At 37.8% G+C, this 21,499-nt stretch overlaps 3 protein-coding genes across 10 annotated transcripts in view; 1 reads left to right on the top strand and 2 right to left on the bottom strand.

The window, feature by feature from the left end:
• The first annotated feature begins 1,088 nt into the window (after window positions 1–1,088).
• LOC135796180 (uncharacterized) lies at window positions 1,089–3,258 on the top strand. Its single transcript, XM_065308110.1, has one exon. The coding sequence runs from the start codon at window positions 2,105–2,107 to the stop codon at window positions 2,900–2,902; it is 798 nt and encodes a 265-aa protein (XP_065164182.1). The 5' UTR covers window positions 1,089–2,104; the 3' UTR covers window positions 2,903–3,258.
• Window positions 3,259–9,686: 6,428 nt separating this feature from the next.
• LOC135796098 (uncharacterized) lies at window positions 9,687–10,577 on the bottom strand. The gene is made up of 3 exons (XM_065307997.1): window positions 10,352–10,577; window positions 10,048–10,289; window positions 9,687–9,989 (listed from the first exon to the last, which is right to left on the bottom strand). The coding sequence occupies exons 1-3, from the start codon at window positions 10,532–10,534 to the stop codon at window positions 9,863–9,865; spliced, it is 552 nt and encodes a 183-aa protein (XP_065164069.1). The 5' UTR covers window positions 10,535–10,577; the 3' UTR covers window positions 9,687–9,862.
• A 149-nt stretch (window positions 10,578–10,726) lies between these two features.
• The window catches only part of LOC135796425 (inactive dipeptidyl peptidase 10), a 45,364-nt gene continuing 34,591 nt past the window's right edge, over window positions 10,727–21,499 (bottom strand). For all 8 annotated transcript variants that reach the window (XM_065308444.1, XM_065308443.1, XM_065308442.1 and 5 more), the window contains 10 exons: window positions 20,460–20,512; window positions 19,189–19,406; window positions 18,628–18,821; window positions 17,733–17,836; window positions 17,166–17,295; window positions 15,161–15,390; window positions 14,485–14,946; window positions 14,078–14,421; window positions 13,808–14,013; window positions 10,727–13,598 (listed from right to left, as the gene is read on the bottom strand). In XM_065308444.1, coding sequence (XP_065164516.1) covers window positions 13,467–13,598; window positions 13,808–14,013; window positions 14,078–14,421; window positions 14,485–14,946; window positions 15,161–15,390; window positions 17,166–17,295; window positions 17,733–17,836; window positions 18,628–18,821; window positions 19,189–19,406; window positions 20,460–20,512 — 2,073 coding nt within the window. In that variant the 3' untranslated portion in view covers window positions 10,727–13,466. The remainder of the gene's footprint in view (window positions 13,599–13,807; window positions 14,014–14,077; window positions 14,422–14,484; window positions 14,947–15,160; window positions 15,391–17,165; window positions 17,296–17,732; window positions 17,837–18,627; window positions 18,822–19,188; window positions 19,407–20,459; window positions 20,513–21,499) is intronic.

The raw sequence follows: 21,499 nt of genomic DNA, 5'->3' as shown, positions 1-21,499 counted from the left end.
TTTTCTACGCATGTGGTTGATATTATTTTGCATTTTACCATGATTATTTAAAAAGTTATGGTGACCAACGTTTTTTATGCGTTTGATATGCAACCAACTTACACTGGACATCTTTATAACAATACACACACTTGATACGGATTGTTGTACGCTCGTTGGCGTAGTTTTCTGCAATTTTCAACAATTAACAAACGCATTCGTTGCTAAATTCACTTACGAGTTGCAAGCCGTCCACGGCTGATGTAGAGAAAGTAGTTCTTTCCACGATAAATTGAATTCATATTCACCTTGTAGATTGCAACTATAGTTTTATGACCAATTTTAAAGAAAGAAGTATTTTATTTTATATAGTGCTTGGAAAGTAAGCTAAGTAAGTTATTGAGCTGAGGAGCTGAGATAATATGCGCTAAAGTGTTGAGATTTAAACGCTTGGCTTTAAGAAAATTGAAAATCTAATGTTTACCAACCTAACGTAATTATGTAATTATAAACATAATGGATTGTAAAAAGTGTGGCGGTAATTTTACACACAGGGATTAAGTTTTAACGTTTTTTACGGTAAGGAGAGAAAAAAAGAAAACAAAACAAAGAAGCTGTGATGTCAAGTTTTCGTAATTTGCGTTTCTATTCCGAAACAAAATCGATAAATAATTGGATGGTTCTGATAATGACTTTATAATGAACTTTTTTATTGCGTGATGTAATCAATCACTGGAAAACAAACAGACTACGCAAAAAATCATGCTGGATTGACCACACTTGATGAATATGTGTAGAATTTTCAAATCGAAGCTTCCATTATGAAATTATCAAATTGTAAAGTGTGACTTTGTGCTGTTCATTTCGGCAGTTTGTAAATTTGCCTTATCACAATATTCGAGTCACACAGTCAGCAATATTTGCAATATAAAATAAAATCTTCAAGAGTTTCATGCAAGAGAGAAGCGTTGATTTGTAGCACAGGCATTTTTTTCACGCACATCATTTGAAAACGTGATAATTATCAGTTTTGCGGCGCGCTGCGTTTCGTTCACTGCGCATATTTGTTTGAGTCGCATCCGTGTATTAGAGCACACACATTGGCGATGCATTGATGCGCATTGTTTCTACGTTGCGTTGTGTTATGGCGTCTTGATTGTGCGCATCTGTGCTCATTTATGCGCTTCGATAACTGTTTTAAACGCCATTAACTTTAATTATTGTTTCTTTACGAACGATTTCATTTGATGTTGAGTTTTATGCTGTTTTCTTGCGCGCGGAAGCAATTTTTAAGATTATTTTTTATAGTTTTACAAGAAGACACAGTTTTATTAGCAATTTTTCATTTTTATTGCCTCAGAATACTTTAAATTAAGAAAATATGCACATATATTTATGAAATATGTGTTTTTTCTCATAAAAATTACTATTTTCTTCGTTTTCTTACATAAAAACTACGTTTTGTGATTAATTTTTTGTTTCAAATGATTTAATAACGTCTAAGTTAATGAAATTTCACTAAAATTTAATTGAAATTTGTCTAATAATGATAAATCAACGAATCGGGGAATGAAAAGGGAATCCGAACATATTTTCCGACCGAATTCCGACGTGACACGAATTTTTACTAACCCAGATGTGTAAAATGAAAAACAAGCGCCATACAACACGCACACGGACAAGACTCGCGTGCAAAAGTGCATAATTTTTACACGTTGCTGCATACAAAGTAATGCACGCACAAATATGAGTGCACAAATGCGCACGGCGGTGCCAAAATGGCGGCGTATGTGTCGAGGGCGCTCGCGTGCTCATTACGACCACCGCGCACGGGCATTAACATATCTCGGTCAATGATTAAGTCTGCAATTTGCAAATAATCACGAACAGTATACGCGGGCATTAATACGAGGAAAATCCGCGTGCCGCACGCGGCGTGCGAAACGCAAAGAAACCGTGAAAAGTGTTCACCGTCATCTTCAATCGGCCGAAAACCATCCGCGCGCGCTGGGGGATATAAATACCGCTAATTACGTGCGCATATGTCCATTTTGAGTAATACCCTCGTCGAGTGCACAACATAAACCATACTAACATAAACTATTGTAGAATATCAGAATTCAATATGAAGATACGAGTGGTTGCCTACACGTTCATCAAAAGTGCGTGCGTCCTGCTGTGCGGCCATCTTGTGCAGGCGTTCGAGTGGCCATTGGATACGGCCGAGACACAAATCGTGAAAAAAGTTCTCGTCGAGTGTCTGGAGCGCGACACGCACGCCTGTTTTGCGGAGAAACTCACACGCGCCGTGGACAACTCCGTCGACTGGGACATTCCGATCTTTGAAGGGATTACTCTCAAGCGAAACAATGTCCACATCAATAAGACCAAGATGGCCGATGTGAACTTGAATCAAACATCAACTTCCGAATCTACATCGCGTGGTCTTTCCGGAATGGATCAACTGTACAACTCTGTAATTCGATTTATTGATGCGCACACTTTGACTTTGGATTTCGGAGAAGTTGATATTAATGGATCTGAAGGAGGACGAACCATTGAGGATATCGAATTCCGTGATGGCGGCGGTAAGAGGAAGAAAATTGGTAAAAAGGAGCGCAGACGTGTGCAGTACGCGCTTTTTGTGTTGCTGGGAATTTTCGGCTTGACAGCGCCGTTGATTTTGAAAACTTTGGGAATCATGGCTGGCAAAGCGTTGCTTTCAAGTAAAGTGGCACTGATTATGTTGGGATCAATTGCGTTGAAGAAGATCTTCCAAGCGGACAATCATTCTCCCGTCAAGGTGCACACACACACGATTCCCATACATGAGGACGATCACGACAGATACGATTATGGCGCTTATAATAATTATTACACGGCGAATAAGTACTACACCAAGTCACCGCTTAATTTAATTTGATGGGAATAGTTTCAGGCACATATCACAACATAATACTATTTATTAATGTTCGTCAAATTAATATGTATTTATTTTATAATATGGTTTAAGTGCGAATCGGTTAAGCAACCACTGATATTTATGTTATGTATTTATTTTTATTTATTTTATTGTAAATAGTTTATATTTATTAATTATTTATTTGGTTTAGTTTGTAGATGTGTAATTGGTAATTGGTGTTTAGAACTTGCATGACATTCGTATGTAGATGAATACGTCATTTGTGAATTCTGACTTTAGTTTTTAGTAAATTATTGTAGTTGAAGTAGTTGTAGTTGATTGTATGTTATGATTTACTTCGTTTTTATTTAGATGCAGTATTAAGTGTTTTATTGACAACGCTTCCTAGCATTTCATCTTTGATTTTATTTCAGTGTGTAGTTTCGCCGTCGTGTTAGAGCGGTGTCAGTATTAACGCTACGCAGATGTCTGTATTTGTTGTCTTATCACAATATTTTTGTCGCGTACAGCGAACGTATCGCGCAATACTGATAGTGACCTCGTGTTGCCGCTATTAGCTGCGTGCAGTTCGCTACACACGCAGTTCTATTCCGGCCATCGGGTGAGGCGCGCGTGTTCATTACGACTAGTCCTGTTTCTTCAGATCATAATTAAGTAAAATGATTTATATTCGTTAAGCAATCGACGGCATATACTAGAGTCGCGTGTGCCCAGGGTTTTACAAGTGTGGTTGCACGCTGCTGCGTATATCAATCGTGGATTAATTTTCGGTTCACCTGTGCACGCATGTCCGTCGGCAATCGTTTATCTTTTCGCACATAAGAATAACTTGGATTTATAACTAATTTCAGCAAATGGTCAACTTTGGTGTCCAGGCAAGAAGTGTGTGAGTGCACGAATGGAGTTTGCAATATCTATAGCTGAAGTGTTGGAGATGCGCGTATTTTAAGGCAAGTTTTTACTGCTCCCGAATTTGCTAGCTATTTTATTCAAAAAAATGTATCTATTATTATTGTTGTCAATAAAACACAATGTTAAATTGTAATCTCATGCATATTTCTTTGTGATATCCTCTTTGTCGTTTTCAGCATTGACGTCTTAAATAATATTGTATATAAATCTTACGCGTGTGGAATGAGTGCAACACAGCTAAAGCTTGTGTTGTTGTTTTTAAAAACGTGATAAAAGTAGAAACATAAATAGAAGAATCAAATATTAATAATAAAAACACTCGGTGGTCGAGTGGAGACGTGCACCTGCTGGCATGCTAGCAGACACGGATCGAATCTCAGGTATAGGAGGCATTTTTCTCAAATATAAAAATATCAGGTGTAATTTGGGTTGCATATATGAATTGCAACGAAATATATGAGAAATTGAAATACAAGTGGAGGCAAAATAAGAAAAGTATGAAAGTAAATGGAGAAAGGGAGAACAGAGAAATAGAAGCATGAGAGTAGTAGAGAATAGGAGAAGATAGAAGGAAGAGAACAGAGGAGTTAGAGTAGAGAAGAGGAGGAGATAGAAGAAAGAGCAGAGGAGTGGATGAGATTTTTAAATTTTTTGGCACGTGTCGTTATAAGACAGTCACAGGTCGATCTCCCAGAGCGCCTCCGGCGCTCTGGTCGATCGCCCACTGCTTCGATGTGTCCATTGCTCCCGGCCCAACCTACAGCTACGATGTCTCTGCGCTTCATCCCCGAAATTATCAGGCATATCAACAATTTTTATGGTGGGGGATCACCCCCAGAGAGAGGGAACTCCTTATAAGGACAATCCTTATAAGGTCTTGTTCAAATATTTCTAAGTTTTAAGTCGCCTCAAGAGAGGTGACACTTAAAAATATTCTTACAAGTTCTGACCTATAGCTGAAATGAAAGATGGAGCACACCAATCATACAGGTTACCTTAACAATTTTTATAGAGGGGATCATCCCCTGAGAGAGGGAACTCTCTTACAGACCTGTACCTGAAATGATAGAAGGGGTACATTCAAAGCATAAGACATGCTATTTCTTAACATTTCTTTATTAATAAACACAATGTAATATAATACAAGTTTAGTACCTTAACAATTTTTATAGTGGGATCATCCTCTGAAAGAGGGAATTCTCTTAGAGACCTGTGCCTGTAATGATAGAAGGGGTACGCCTAAATCAAAGAAGTAAATATATCTTACTACAAGTTTATATTTTACAAGTCAACAGAATACGTGCCGCCATATTGAAGCAGGACTTACGACCTGCATAGTCGCGCACATGCAAACAAGTACTACTTTGTAAAGAAGTTCTACCGGGATAATGAAATTAGCAAATAGCCTATTTTCTATGTGATTGAAAATGAAAACAAATATACCGGGTGTTACAAAAGGAAAATTTACAGTGCAAACCCAAAACTAGTACAATCACTACAAACGTCGCTCCTTATCACTAGACGATCAGGAAAACGAATATACAGGGTGTTTCAGAAAGAAAATTCTAAGTGCAAAAAGGAAAATCCTAAAAACAACAGTTAAAGCAAAATTTTCACGGACACAAAAGAAAACTAATATACAGGGTGTACCAGAAAGAAAATACCATGTTCAAAACAATGAACATTCAAAACTCACAAATAAAGACAATCTTCTACGTGCGGTTAGGAAAACCAATATACAGGGTGTTACAAAAAAGAAAATTTTCTAAACTACAAAGATAATCAATATTCACATCATGACACGGAAAATTTACATGGAAACAACAATATTTTAATATAAATTCAAAGATTTTACCGGGAAATGATCGGGAAATTAAGCAAAACGGTGCTAGAAAAGAAAACAATTACATTTTAATATACTGTGAATATATATTTATTAAATAATTAAACCGACGGGTGAAGCATCATCATAAATTGATAAAATATCCGGCGGAAAACATCTAAATCAACACCCGGCAAGCGACGGCGCGTAACAACACAGGGGTTAAAAACGATAAAAATAACAATTTCTTTGTAAATATTAAGATATACTAAGGCTGAGAAAACTTAAACTATTCACCGTTCAGATTTTATTTCAACAATAAATTATTCATTTAATGATGCAATTCGATTAAAATGTTTCGTGATCATCGAAAACATGACCGAACCGACGGCCGACGGCAAAGTGAGCGCGGTCGACAACATGAATATTGTCATTTTAATAATCCTCAGATAATTTTAAAAACCGTGATTGTAATAATTACATCAAGCATGTTTTTTTCGGAAACACGACTAAGAAGAATTCGGAGAAAAGTGCCACCACGTGTTTGTAATCTACAAAATTAATATCCCCTAGATGGAATAACTAATTTAAGTTAAACCCCCTTAACATTCCGCGTTAAATTTTAATTAGCCACCTACCTGTGCATTGATGAGGAGATTTTCTATCCTTAAATATATTCTATCAACTGAAAACTCGCGCAGGGATTAACGGACACTTATTTCTCACTTAAGAAGACTCTAACCGCCATAAATCATTAAACAAAACACACACACATGACCGTCCCGAACTTTTTAGCTGATGGCCGAAAGAATACACAACGATTAATCCAATTAAAACCTCAAAAGCATGGCGACTACAGAGACACGTTCGCGGACCACGCGGTAAAACGACTGCCGTGTACGCCGCGCGTAGCCAGGTTCAAGGCAGGTAGGGCGCGATAATACGCGTCAGTCGAACAAAAAAGTTGTATATACACAAACGTACTGATAAACACGTAGTTGAGAATACTAAACGAAAATTTACAATATTGAAATAGCACATATACACGAAATCTACTGTTACTTTCAATATTTATCGGCTTAAGAAAATTCCTAGCGCAACGAGTACAACTGCGTATACACACAACTATGAATATAACTCGCGTTACGGAATTTTCTCGCAATAAATTTCGATGCAGGGATATAAGGAATTAAATTCCGCATCTAGGAAAATTATTCCAAACTAAGTTGAAGACCGCGTTCGCGAGTTGTAATAAAAAAACTACAATTCCTAGCGCAACGAGTACGAGTGAGTACAAGTGCGTAAACACACAATTATCATTATAACTCAGGTTACGGAATTTTTTCGCAAAAAATTTCGATGCAGGGAAATAAGGAATTAATTTCCGCATCTAGGAAAATTATTCCGAACTAAGGTGAAGACCGCGTTCGCGAGTTATAATAAAAAAACTACAATTCCTAGCGCAACGAGTACAAGTGTGTATACGAATTGTTGATTATAAAAGACCGTAAACTAAAAGAGATAAATAAGATCTGATCGCAGCGTCTTAATCTACGGACCAAGCTCTATCAGATAGGATAGTTAAAAGGGAAATCTGAGAGATAAAATTTTAAGTCTTAAGAAAAAAATTGCCAAGGGGGGGTGCTTGATACTTTTTTTCGACGATTTTCAAAAATTCATATCTATTAAACTAAAAGAGATAGCAACCAACGAATTGTAGATTACGGAAGAATGAATATTTCTCTATCAGATAAAAATATAAAATAATTATATTTCCTACAGTAAAAGGTCGAAAAACGCGACTAAAAGTGCTAAAATGTGACATTTATCAATTTTTGCCCATTTTATTCAATCGCGAATATCTCGTAAACTAAAAGAGATAATTAAGTTCTGATCGCAGCGTCTTAATCCACGGACTATTCTCTATTCTTCTACCGCTGCCCTCGTACGGTGCCCTGAATGAGAGTCACTTCTACCGCTACCTTCGTACGGTGCCCTGAACACGAGTCACTTCTACCGCTACCTTAGGTACGGTGCCCCGAACACGAGTCACTTCTACCGCTACCTACGAATATGATTCGTTTTCCATATTACCAGTAAGTGAAATATACACGCCCCCCCCTCACCCGCCTAATTCGCGCGATATTGCAACACGCAGGTGAAAGGGCTTAAAACATTTAACCGAATATTAACAACTTAATTAAAAACTTACCAATGCAGCGTTCATCGGATTGCAAGGGTACGGCAAATACTGTAATTAAAAGAAAACATAAGCGATAAATCCTTTAATGTTCGATAATTATAGAGATTCATCATGTAAATGCTTCAACAATTCAATACATAAGTTAAAACAAAAACAATTCATACAATGGAAAACAAACTTTCTGTGCTGACTACCGCAATGATCAGATAAAAGTTACTTACTCATGCACGTTATATGCTTCCGGTATGTTTCCGGTTGAACTAGCGACCGACCACGTCACACAATAACCGACAATAAAACCGCAGCATTGTAATTTGAAATATAAACATCAAACGCACGATTAATCATTAACAAAACATTGCAGATGCATATCACAACTAAGTCCATTGATGACCGAAAATGCAAACTTATAAAATAGAAATCCGATAAAACGACACGCGTTGCGCGAAACATGTCTGGATACGCCAGAGACCGGCACGAAACTGGCTGCAATCTATCGATAGCGCTTACCGAAACTGCGCAAGCAAAGATGCGACAGTTCAATAAGAAGCAATAGATGCGTAAAGCCAGCGCGTCGATGCCACGCGACCTTGTGCACGACTTGCAATAGATGCGCAAAGCCGGCGGCGCGTCGATGGCATGCAACGTTGTGCCCAAATTGCAATAGACACGGTACCTGTGATCTAAACTTAACTAGAATATGCAACGACGACACTCGGGAATTTCATGCGTTGTATTCCGCGCGGTGAATGCGATAAAAAAAGTGTAAGTGTTCAAAACAAACACAATTCTGGTGTCGAATGCCCACGTTTGCTGATAAATATTGAAATAAATAATACAATTTTATTTTATGATTTTAAAGTTCATGCTAGTGTCATCTCTGAATTAAACAGTTAGTGATCCTGGAATTTATATTAATAAAAGTAATAAAACCATAAAATTACAAAATTATGATTTCTTCCCGCGTTCGGTACCCTGAACCGAGTAACTTTTACCGCTACCTTCGTACGGTGCCCAACGCAACTTGTCGCAGCGACAACAAGAACGAATTTCAAATTCTTAATATACGTAAAGTTCTATATAAAATAAGCTAGTTCAAATGAAAATCGAAGAGATGAAAAAATAATTCATAAGTAAAAATTGGCAAAGGTCTGATGCATATTTAGGTTGTTTTACAATAAATATAATGTAAATAATAAATTACCTGTAGGTATTGTCTCCTTTGCTCAGGAAAGTGGCACGACTTGAGAATGTCAATGATGATTACACCGATATCCTACTATAGCTCACTCACATCTGTATGTACACACCACATAAATCACGACTCCGAAACATTCCACTCCCGCACCACGGTTCCAAATAAAAGAAACGGAATAATCGATTAAATACATCGCAATTTGCCGAACTATAATCGCAAGAAACATGTGGAGACCCGAAGTGCGCGCCCGTCTTAACAGCCACGCGGTGACGCGGTACAAAACTGTTTGCAATACGCTGGAATTGGAATCGCGAAAACAACAACGAGCGATAAGTTTGCGCACTGCCCGCACCCCACCATGATAAGATCTTCATGGCAGTGCAATCCTACGCTATGGGAATACGCATCAAAACTGCGTCAAATGCAATAAAAAAGTTGTTCATATACACTACTGATATGAGAATTGTGTACATGACGGTTTCGCCGGTACGAATTAAATGTAGAAATATGAAGTATGTAAATGTCAATACATATATATTCTTTAAGCAATATAAATATAAATTTACGTATATTATCGAAATATAGTTAATCTTTCGTAAATTAAGTTAGATTTTCAGTACAAAATACAAAAAGATTAATTCAGGACGCAATGAAGAATTAATAAATAAAAATAAACTCTTGTTTAAAACATAAAACATAACTTCGATATTGCAGAATAGAGCTGATTTAAAAAATAAGAGTAAAAGAGGAAAAATCAATTCTCATCTTATAGATATAATGCAAAGCTAACTCTTTGCATTATAACTCTTTATAAAATTAGAAAAGTCAAAATCCTGCTTCATAAAGGGACCTTAGCCGTTCGCTCCTGCGTACTACTTTCCCAGGTTCCACTGGCACACTGGGAGCAACCATACTTTCCTTCATTAAGACCCGCAGCATATTAGTAAAATCACTAAAACATTAATTTCAGTATGTACAACCAACGAATATAAAACACACATTAAACTTACAAAGATTTAGAATGAGATCTAACACTCCGAGTTGCAGAAGTGACAGAAGTCACTGTTTCCTCTTCTTCCTCCTCTTCTAAAATGGTCTCAGATATATTCAAAGTTTGCGCGCTGACAAACGCATGCAGATTATTAGCCATCTTCTTGCAAGTGGATTGATGTCTAATTGCCATTGCTATATTATTAAAGCAACTGATGCAAGATCTCCATTTGCAATCGGTACCCTTGTCATCAAACTTCAACTGCACACAAAAAACGAATTAATATACAAATTAAAATCAAAATGAAAATTGAAGATACTTACATGAGTAAGCCTTTTCATTGCGTTTAACATCGTTATTGGTGCTTCTGCTGTCATCGGTAGAGTATCAAACACAGATTTACTGTCACCATGTGCTTGTGATAAGTCCATGTAACAACATACACACACTGTAGAAGCATCTTTATCAAAAAAGGGATTAAATTCTGCCATATCGGTTGAATTCATTGTTTCACAAACACGTGCCCAGTATTCAACTGTAACTGAATGAGCGGTTATGAACCGAACGTTAAAAAACGATCAAGGAAAGAAAAAAAGCTCCCCCACGACTCCCTAAAACACACACACAAGTTTTGGCAGTGTTACAATACGCTGCGATTCAAATCTTTGCATGCGACATGTTAATTTTAATAAGAAAACTGTAACTGATTTTATTTTTATTATATTAATACAAAAACGAAACATTTAACATTTCATTTTCAGATTTTCTTATATTTTAAAATTTCACCTTAGATTGCCTAAAACTCATTTCCTCACATTCGTCCTTGCATCTCTCGCAGCCAATCTTGCTTGCTACCATCGTCTGCCCAACCTTTTACCCAAATCTATAACGTTTATCTACTTATTGTTTGCTTCCTGCGTGTTCGGCAACCGCGTGCAGAAACATGGCGCTCTTCAATTCATCGTCGAACGGTCTTTACACATTTTGAACATGTTTAATGTAAATTTAAGTAATAATTTTTTGGTGTTCTGCACATTATTCCTTACACATTAATATAATTAATAATAATCAATATAGCGCTCATAAGTAACACATGAATTACGGTAGTATGTAGTAATTAATGAATTGATTGAAATCGTTTTGTGTCTTCTTGCAATGTGTGGTTTCTGTTTACTTGGATTTCTTTTTTAATGCATGTATACGAGTATTAAATGTCACTTACGTAATTGTAATTATAATTAATATTCCTTCCTTAATAAGTACGTACTTACAAGTACAAACTTACAGATTTAACAATTAGGCAACATTTTTTGTAGTTTTTTACATTTCATGTGTTTTTGACTGCTCATTTGATTTCACATTTGATCGCAATTGTTAACAAACAAATAGATATCACAAAATCAACAACTAATTCGTACCATATACACATTTTCATCTATTTCGTAATTTCTTTCAAACAAATCATGACTTATTGCAATTTATTGCTAGTTACTTTTTGCGTTGTTGCAAATAAAACGATTTCAGCTGCACGTTTAATAATTTCCCCATCTTTTCATCGTCGTTCGGTATTAGTTGATTATCTCTGATTAACATTTCAATTGTAAAAGCTAACAATTATGTATTTAGTAAATAGCAAAACGTTTTAATGTTTTTTTTTAGTACTTTAGATTGTCTTTGCTTGCTCGTTTCTTTTTGTTTCGAATAAATTAGATTTTCCTCCATTGGTAATAATAATAAAGCACAGCACGACCAATAAGTGTAACCGATGTTTCATCATATATAGTTGCGTGTAATATTTAATAGTAAGTCGTAGTAAGTTTGAAAATCCATCTCGTGTCGACAAGAGTACGCTGCTGCTTTTTTTTTAGTTTATACATTCATTCATCTGCGTTTGCTTTCGTCTAAATGTCACAACCAGTATATTACTAGATTCATCTATCGAACCGATACATATTTTATGTATATAATAATTAAGACAGTTATAATTGATCGTTTCAAGCGGACATTTTGATTTCAATCTTACATAACCTGGTTGTGTGACTAGTGTTATCGTAGGCAATTTTGCGCACACAAAAATCGTTCTATTTTCTGCTGTTGCTCTTGTTTTCGTTTACATTTGCAGTGTTTAGCACATTGTAAGCACATAATTCGAGTTTTCGTCCTGGGTTTTGTTTACTTTACTTGTGTTTTTGTTTTTGTGTGTTTCTCTTACGCTTATAGTGAACATTTAACATTGTTATTAATTACGTAATGAATTAAAACTGTTTCGTCTAACAATTATCGTTATCAAAAAGAATTCTCATACCCCATATTATCGTTACGATTTATATTTGATTTAAAAAGCCGAACATTTATTTATGTAATTAATTAGAGATAATTGACGTTTTCTTATCAGAATTATAATGTTAGATAATTGCATATTAGTGTCGCAAATTGTATCGAGATCGTCTGTTTGTTGTCATCAACTTCAATAATCATAGGCAACAAAACCCAAAACATCAGCAGTGTTGCTGTAAAACGCAAAATTTAAAAACAAACAATCGTAAATCTCTACAAATATAAAACAAGTTGTTTGTTATCATTTCTTAGGGGTTACATTATATCTAAATATCTAGTTATAACCGTGAGACAATTCGTTTTTCATATCAGTCACTACAAAAATAACAAATCAAATCTATCCGTTGCCTTATCAGCTAATACTTTACAAGAGAGTGGAAGGTATAAAGTTGTCTGAAGAAGCTAGATTCGCTTTCTTTGTTAACATTACGGTTATCATAAAACTTTGTTTACCATCAGCGTATTTTTTGTTTGTTTAAAATGTTAGTTTAAAGATGATTTAAAACGTTGAAAGTGTTTTTTTTTAGTTTTGTTTAATTGCGTGTTAATTGATAATCTTTAAGTTACTTCCGTCTCCTGTTTATATAGTACATATTTAAATTTATATTACAAATATAAATTCAATATTTAATACACGTTTATACTCCAAACTCCAACACACGCTATATAGATAAAAACGGATTGAAAAAACAACGTTTTGAAAAGTCCCTGCATTTTATAAACAATCGTAGTTATCTAGTAATTAAATTCGCGCACGTCTTCGTCCTCTCCTCTCCTCTGGGGGGCGTCGATGTTATAAACTTGCTTTTTGTTACAAATGTAGATATGAACATCGTGTCTAATGATTAATTATTTATAGGCGCTTGGACTGTCTTTTCTCATGTGTCAAGTTTTAGATTTTAGTTGCTAAGTATGTATTCGTATGTTAAGTCGTAGTGTTAATTAGTAAAAGCGTTTTATAGCTGACGAAAGTCGTCGGTTTTTGCGGCGGTTTTCGGGGAGGGATTACATCTGCAACGCGAGTCGAATGATGAGTGTTTCAAGATGGCGGCGCGTGGCTGATATCAATGGCGGCGCGGCGTTGGCGTCGGCGTTGCGGTTTCAAGTGTCCGCGGACACTTTCGGTTCGCTATCGTCGATATCTAAACTAAGGCACTCCTGGAAATGGTCTTCCATCGAGCGATAAGCGTGTTCCAAAACCCCGAGCAGATCGTGACCTTCGTCGGCGTAGCTCTGCAAACATATTTGAAATTATTTCATTTTATGTCACGCCGAAAAAAAATGCGCATATATGAACTTGTTTTGCACCACTTTCGGTGCCAATTTTTGTCTTTATGTGTATAGTTCATAAAAGGGCACTAGAGGGTTTTACGACTTTGTTTCCACGTTTGTGTTTACTTCAACGCTTGTTATTCGCAGCTCATAAACTTTTCAATGCATACCTGATATCTGAAGAGAACGTTGGCTTCGGTAAGGGCCCTAGCCAGCGAGACGCCATGTTGGTACGGCGTTGAAATATCCGCGAGGCCGTGCAGAATGTACAACGAGTTGGAGGGAATGTGGCTGGCGCGCTGTGTCGCATCCGCTTCCACATAACCCTTGTAATTGTCCGTTGGAAGGCCCAAAATTCGTTCCGTAAATGCCGAATCTAAATAAAAAACAATTCACATCACAATATAGTCATTTGCGTTGTCTATATAAATGTGACATACTGTAATATAGCCAATCAGCAATAGGACTGACGGCAACGCCGCACTTGAAGACCTTCTGCTGGGAACCAAGCACCATGGCGGTCACATACCCTCCATAGCCCCAACCCCAAACACCCACACGCGTCTCATCGAGGTAGCTGAGTGTATTCAGCAGATGCTTGATGACCACAATCTGATCGGCCACCTCAACTCCACCAATATGCCGATATAGGGCCCGATTTGACTGCCCGCTGGAACCACGCACGTCCAGACGCACGTAGACCACGTCGCAATGGCTGGACATGTACGTGCCCCAGTCGATTTTGAACTCTTCAGTCACTGATTTACTTCCGGGTCGACCATTACTATTCAAATACATAGAAATAAATTTTTATTCATAAAAAAACGGGAAATATTCAACGGCTTACACTTCGACCAGGACCGGATAGGCAGCGTCGCGCAATTCCTCGCGCCAGCTGGGCGGCAGGAGGAGCTGGACTTGAGCTTTGCTACCCTGCGGTAAAGGCACCTCGAATGACCGCTGCCTGGGCAGCGCCAACGCCCCCAGGATCGGACCCTGTTTCGGCCGGCTGTCGTACAGCAGCTTCGACAGCTTGTGTGTGCGCGACGAGTGCACGCCGCCTAATGGAAGACCTGGTCCTTCGCACTCGAGGACATAGTATCGGGCGACGGTTGATTCCGTCGACGGGCTCACCATCGCGTTGAAGTGTGTACAATTTGCATAGTAATACCTACTGCTCCAGAGCACCTCGCCGAGGTCGCAGGTGATACAGAGCGGTTCCACTCGTCGGGACATATCATTCGTGGGGTCCTTCACTACGTACAGGTGACGCTGGCCGGGTTTATGTTCCTCAGTCGCTAAGTAATATCTAGGGAAGCACACAGGAAGACAAATTGACATCGTTTTTCAAATAAAAACAAAAAAACTCAAAAATTGTTCATTTTTTCTTGCATCTCCAGAATTTTGGGCAGGATTTCCAGAAAAAAACTAAAATACCATCCGCCATCTTGTTTTTTGGTGATGCAAGTAAAAAAAACACATTTTTTTTGACAAAACAAGCAAAATTTAATGAAAAAACTTGCATTTGACGACTATTTGTATCCCACCGCAGAATCTTATTCACTTCATAGCGACCATGACTAAGAACGGCGATGCGCTGCTGCGTCAACGTGATGTGTTTGATGTGCGTGAACGTGTCGACGCTGCCCTCCTGCACAGAGGCGAGCAGGAGGAAACTGTCGCCATCCGGCGCGAACACCGGATGATCCTGGATCTCTAGCCAGGCGTCCTCGGCGGCGCGCTCCACATGCACCTACAAAGCAAATCCCCAAAAAGAGAAATAAGTAAAAAAACACGAATAGAGAATGAAAGAAGCAGAAACCGAGAGCTTTACAGCTGGCGGCGCAAGACATAATTAGCTCTCTCGACTCGTCGAGACTTAATCCCGCGCTCTAAATCATTCGGGTATTAAATATTACGCTTGAATATTCAGCAGTTTGGGATGCATCCAGCTGAAGGGGATCAGGCGCGCGAATATTTATTACGTTATAATGATGCATTGCTAAACAATTTCGGATTTAAATTTACAATCTCCAAAATGGAAATTCTAATTTTCGACAAAAATGGATGATAATTGTTGATTTGTATTTTACAGACGCATTCATGCATGCACACCGAATGAGAAATGAGTATTGCATCGGATGTGTGCGAAGAATCCGAATTGGGGCACGTAGACATCGCATACTTCTTGCAATCGTGATCATTTATCAAGTGCACAACAACATCTTTCGTGTTGCACGCCGAAAAAATATAACTTTTCTTGTTTTGTAATAATGTATGCAACCAAGCACAAGATTTCACATATTGCAGATGTACATAAAACGCGCTTATATCCGGCGGAGATAAATGCGCTGCGCATTCTTTAAATATTTCAATTTTACACGTATAAAGAATCATGAATAGAAGTTGTTCTATATGTAAATGAGATGAGCATCCATCAATTGTGTGCGTACAATGCAGTTTTCCAGCTTATTCTGTCATTTCGTAATCAAATAATTCTATGTGAAGCAAAAAAAAAACCTAATACAAAGTTTACTATGAGTATATTAGTATGTTAGGCAACCCACAATACACTAACCCTTCAACGGGAGACTACATATTACGATGACAATAGCGAAGAAAAATGCGAAAAATTAATAATAGAGTTCCTCGGCCGGAACACATATTTTTTCATTAGATACACGCCGAATGTTCCCAAAAAAAAACTAAAAATCATTACATTTCCAGTCTTTAGAAAATAATTTTTTGTGACACTCAGTATATATCAATCCTATTTGTGGCTATTTGTAGCAGAAAAGCGCCTCCCAAGTATTTTCCCATTTTCGTCGTGGTGCGCGCTGGAATTTTTTCACTTTCGCTATTGCGGAAAAATCGCGATGCGAGTTTTTCCGGATATTATTCCTATAGAAACGCCGCAGCACGTACTCGTATTGGATTAAGTGTTGCTTTACGCCATGTTTTTACAACGAGTGTGCAAAAAATGCGCAAAACATTAAAAAATGATGACTTTATTACATTGTTTTTGCCCCCGGCGCGCGGAAAATTCTAAGAATAGATGTCTACTTAGGAAGTGTTTTCGGTGTTTTTCGCTAATGATAAATGGCGCTAGCATGAACCGCAGCCAGACAAACGGACGCCCATTAAGGTGAAACACATACGGCACGTATTCCCACTCATAATCCCACAGGGTGTTCATCAAAAACACTTTAGAATATTATTTTCACAAAAAATAATAAAATTTTATCTTTAACTTTGTGTAACGCGTAAATTTTTAATTTTAATTAACAAAAATTAGAAAATAAAACACCCTGTATAAATTTCACATAAATTTCGGAGAATAGGAATCTCGGTCGGCCGGTTTGTACCGTTTTGCACCACTGGGCGTGCATTTGTCACATACTTGTCCTTCGCACAAACCGCGACGTGTCGCAGTTCACGCCCTACATGTCGGCTGGCTTAATTAATTACTCTCGACACTCTCACACCTTGTATGCGTGTGTTTCGTGTACATGTAGCAGTATAACCTACCTCGATGCATGTCCAATTTGGAGCGAGACATGCTGAAATGATGCTCAGATTCTGCGCGCGATTCATCCACACCGCCGACACTTGGCTGTTGTTCTGACCGATCCAATCCGCCGACGTGAGATAATAATCCCTAATTGCATACAATCACATTTAATTACGTTAACTTGTTGCATTAGTCCACCACAATATCAATTTTAGGCAGAATAACTACTCGTATGTAATATTGGTTGCATATAATGGAAATTTCGTGTTTTTTTTTCTTGTTTAACCTAACTTGAAGACTAACGAAACAAAAAGTTTTAATAAAGACCTTGTGAGACTCAACTAGTTCGGGGTTTCTTTGGCGTGGCACGTTTCTCTTTAGAAAATTACGTAACTTTGCTCATCATAACTTTGTTGTTTTCTTATATTTTTTTAAGCTACCCAGGGTCGTCGTCAACAGCAAGATAACCTCAAACCACAAATAATAAAAGACTAGAGTAAGTGATAACTTTCTGTTGTGTGTGGGTGTGAAAGGAGAACTTTAATGCACTACGCGTTGACATTGTGGAATTAAAAATAACTTACTGTCCGAGAAATGCTTTCGGTGGTATCACTTCGAAGGTCTGCAGGTCTGTGTAGTTGGAGATGTCGAGCACCCATAGCGTAACGGTCGGGTTTGGTGTTCCTGGCTGGAAGCACACGCGTGTGTTGACTCATTATGAAATTCATGAGTGAGCATCTTATTACTTAAAACTTTCTAAGTACATATTTGCTAGGAGCTACTTGCTAGTTACTACAAGTAGTTACGCTCGAAATTCTCGAAACTAGTTGGCGTGTTATATTGATAACGAATCACCACTGCACACTGCACGTATAGATAGTTATATAGCCCGAGGCGGGCGGTGCTAAGACTGCGCGAATGTCGATGATATAAGACGCGAATTGCATTTGCATGTTGAGGCTAGAATTGTTTGGTCAACAGACTACAGCTATCATTATTTAACTTGAGAACTATATTATTATAGAAGTGACACTAGAAAATCGTTTATTTTGAATTTCATGAGTAAATCTTCGTTTTTTTTCGCATTTTTGCAAAAATAATTAAGAATCTAGAGAAAAAAACTTGAGGAATGACTTCAGGAAATATTTATCGGCATTTTTACTAGAGAAATTGAGTTTATAACTAGTTTACAAAAGATTAAAAAGTTGCCTATCGGCAAAAAGTCACAATATTTGGTTAGGTTTTTATTCCTCGATGAAACACTGTTTAAAAAAGATTTTTTCTAGTGTCACCTCAAAACACACTAATATTTCAACTCTAAATCTCTCCCCTTTGTACCTGTAAACTATTCAACCCCAAAAACAGAAAAATTATCAATATCATAACACCCACATACCACATTATCGTTTTCCTTACTTTTTAAACACACAATTTCATTAATAAAACCTTAAAATCAATATTTTTCTTTATTTTACTTACTGTAGGATATCGAATGGTTCTACTCGAAGGAAAAGTCGTGGGTTTCTGGGCGACGCCACCGACAGTAAGAACGTTCCCGGTGGCAAACCAAGGATACTGCAGCAATCCCACGTTGCTATCATTGAAGGACACGTACATAAGATGCGTGCCGTCCGGTGAGGGCCACATCGCCGTGCGTCTCCGCATCACTTCCTCTGCACCACAACAAAAACAACCACATTAATACACACCGCCCCCCGTCAAAACTACAATAAAAACAACTCAAACTTTTTTTCACTCCAGGAAGCGCGCCGAAGAAAAGTTTTCAAGTCCCATCTATTTCCACCCATTGAGTTTCACTCAGTCATCATAACAACAACAAACTGCGCGGCGAAAAGCAAATCTTAAGAAAACCGTCGTCACAGAATAGAAAAAAGTTTTCTCTGACGTGGATTGTTGAGAAATAGAAAATAGGAAAATTTTGTTGAAATGACGAGAATGACGGAATAAGAAGTCGTCATAAAAGGTTGTGTAAGTGAGTGCGCATTGTAATACTATTGCAATGTGGATAGTCGCACACACCTTGATAGAGCCAGTCCGGAATTCCATTAAAAATGACGTCCGGCTCGCCGTTGAACGTCAATTGAAAGTCGACGTCGTCCCACGGCGACTGCCGCACGTAGATGTCGTTTCGGAAGATGATCAGCATTTTGTGCGTGTCGCCCAGCCAACTCGCGTGCTGCAGACGCTGTGGTTGCGCTTTCGACGCCGACGCCGCCAATCGCACCGGTATATGATGACTAAACACATATAGAATTAAAAGGTTATGTTTACGCCTGCAATTTAGGCAACCAAATATGCAAAACAAAAAAACAAAAAAAAATTCAAAAATTCAGCAAAAAACGTTTCTAATTTAAAACCTAACCTCAATTAATTAATAATGTTTATATCTAAAGATAAATTTATATAAAATTATTGCAAAAAACATTTAAAAACTTAAATTTCATATTTTTGTTCCTTTTACACTTATTATATACCAAAATACGAATTAAAAATGTGACTATTACGGTGTAAGAGTAAATTGAGAAAGTTTTAATTGAGAGCCACCCAATAGCGATATAATAACCTCATTCGACTTGGCCGCAGTAACGATCAAGTATCGCCCTGAAATTTAATAGAAATCGGAGGCGAACCCTTTTGATAGTTTCGCACTAACTGCGATAAATTACGACGCGAATTAATGACGACTGCATTTTGGCGGCGCATGAGAAAAAACTGATTAAAAACTTCATAAAAGTTGCGCGGCAAACGCGCTTAATGAAAAATGGCGGCAAAAAATGCATGAGATTCATCGATTACACCAAATCTGCATAGCTAAGCAACTCGCAACTCGGCAGGCGCAGAAAGGCGGAAATCGACGAAAGAAAACTCCATTCAAATGAAATTCAATGAATTATACTGCCAAAAAAATTATTATAAAAACCTCTTAAAATTTTTCTAAAAATAACATTACCTATATTATTATTGAGGTTATGTATTGTAATCTATCAGATTTTTGTAATTTTTTTAAATTTTGATGAAAATTTTTGTATCACCCTGAGTGAAGAATAAAGGAATAGAAAGCTAAGCCACAATTTTCATGTAAATGCAAATGCAACTTCCGCAAAGGCCTCCTCTTTCTCCCGTTCCCGCGAGCTTTGCAAATGGCGTCCGTTTTTATCGAGTTTAATTAATCTTTTTGTCTGCCATATCTCTCAAACCCTTATAGCCCTCTTCGCGCATTAACGAGGACGTGCTTTCAGTGCAAACTTTGCACCGCAATGCAGGCAAAGCGAACAAATCATTGTACTCACTCATTGCTGACGTCATAGATGGTGTAATGCGCTGTATACGATTGTCTGAATACCTGCAAACAACAATCGTGCATCAAATATATTATTAACACATAAATTATGGAAGACAACAAAAAACACGCAATAGCATGAAAAATTAAATTAGCTGCATACATCAAATTCATTTCATTCTGGGAGTACAGATGGAGTAATTTATTTTCGTGTCTTCATTTTCCCACACAACACAACAGCCACCGCGAAGCGCGCATTTTTCTTTATTATGCTTTTATTTATTTCTCTATTTCTATATGGTTTGCACCTCTTGTGTCGTCGCATCGTTTATACTCGCGCTAGCACTTTATGTTTGGGGCGTTGTTTCGTGCGGTGCAATCTTCCACGCTTCATTCTTCTTTGTGAAATAATTGTGTGCAAATGCGCGAGTGTTGAATTTGGTGAGTCGTGGTGGGCTTTTGCCAGTTTTCATCCTCGCATATTACATTCCGCATATTCTGGCATTCCACACCACACTCACATCTAGACCACAAGTTAGGTTATGCGCGGAAAGAATGGTAGGCAACACTGTATACACTATAGAAATTTCCTATTCTCTTTCTCGGAGAATTCGGAGATTTCCGAATGACTAGACAAGATGATTTATATTCGACAAAATCTCATCCTTTCATGTAATAAATATACAGAGTGTTGCTGTAAATGTTCTAAAAAATTATTATTTTCCGATGGAAATTCACCACTCTGTAGATAAAATTTATCCGCTTGGAAAATTTTACACCTTCCCGACGTGATGCGCTTCATCGCACGCGATGATTGCACCCGCCGCGAATTCACGTTTTCAATTGTGTTAGACAAAAATTTATTTTTGTTTCCGGAGCGTCACGTAAAAAATGAAAACAATGCAATATATTTGAGTATAGAAGGAGGAAACAGTTGTGCGCGGGGCATCTTGCCAAATATGTAAGCGCCGGCTGGTCCGGCCAGCGCGGCGACGACGTGCACGTTTCCCGATCGAAGGCACCACCCCCGATAGCGCGGTCGCCGTCCCC

Source organism: Atheta coriaria, unplaced genomic scaffold (assembly GCF_025399875.1).
Source record: "Atheta coriaria isolate IRGN ID8LTWV9N9 unplaced genomic scaffold, Caltech_Dcor_3.1 hic_scaffold_7_pilon, whole genome shotgun sequence".
In the NCBI taxonomy this organism is placed as follows: Eukaryota; Metazoa; Arthropoda; class Insecta; order Coleoptera; family Staphylinidae; genus Dalotia; species Dalotia coriaria.
The sequence above is the reverse complement of the archived record's forward strand: the minus strand, read 5'-3'. Positions and strand labels throughout refer to the sequence as shown.

Excerpts from the sequence above, each read along its gene's own strand:
- LOC135796180 (XM_065308110.1), top strand. The coding sequence starts at position 2,105 with ATGAAGATACGAGTGGTTGCCTACACGTTCATCAAAAGTGCGTGCGTC.
- LOC135796098 (XM_065307997.1), bottom strand. The coding sequence starts at position 10,534 with ATGAATTCAACCGATATGGCAGAATTTAATCCCTTTTTTGATAAAGAT. Across the intron at positions 10,290-10,351 it reads CAATGAAAAGGCTTACTCAT|TTGAAGTTTGATGACAAGGG; the intron begins GTAAGTATCTTC and ends TTTTGTGTGCAG. Across the intron at positions 9,990-10,047 it reads AGATCTCATTCTAAATCTTT|TGATTTTACTAATATGCTGC; the intron begins GTAAGTTTAATG and ends TTAATGTTTTAG.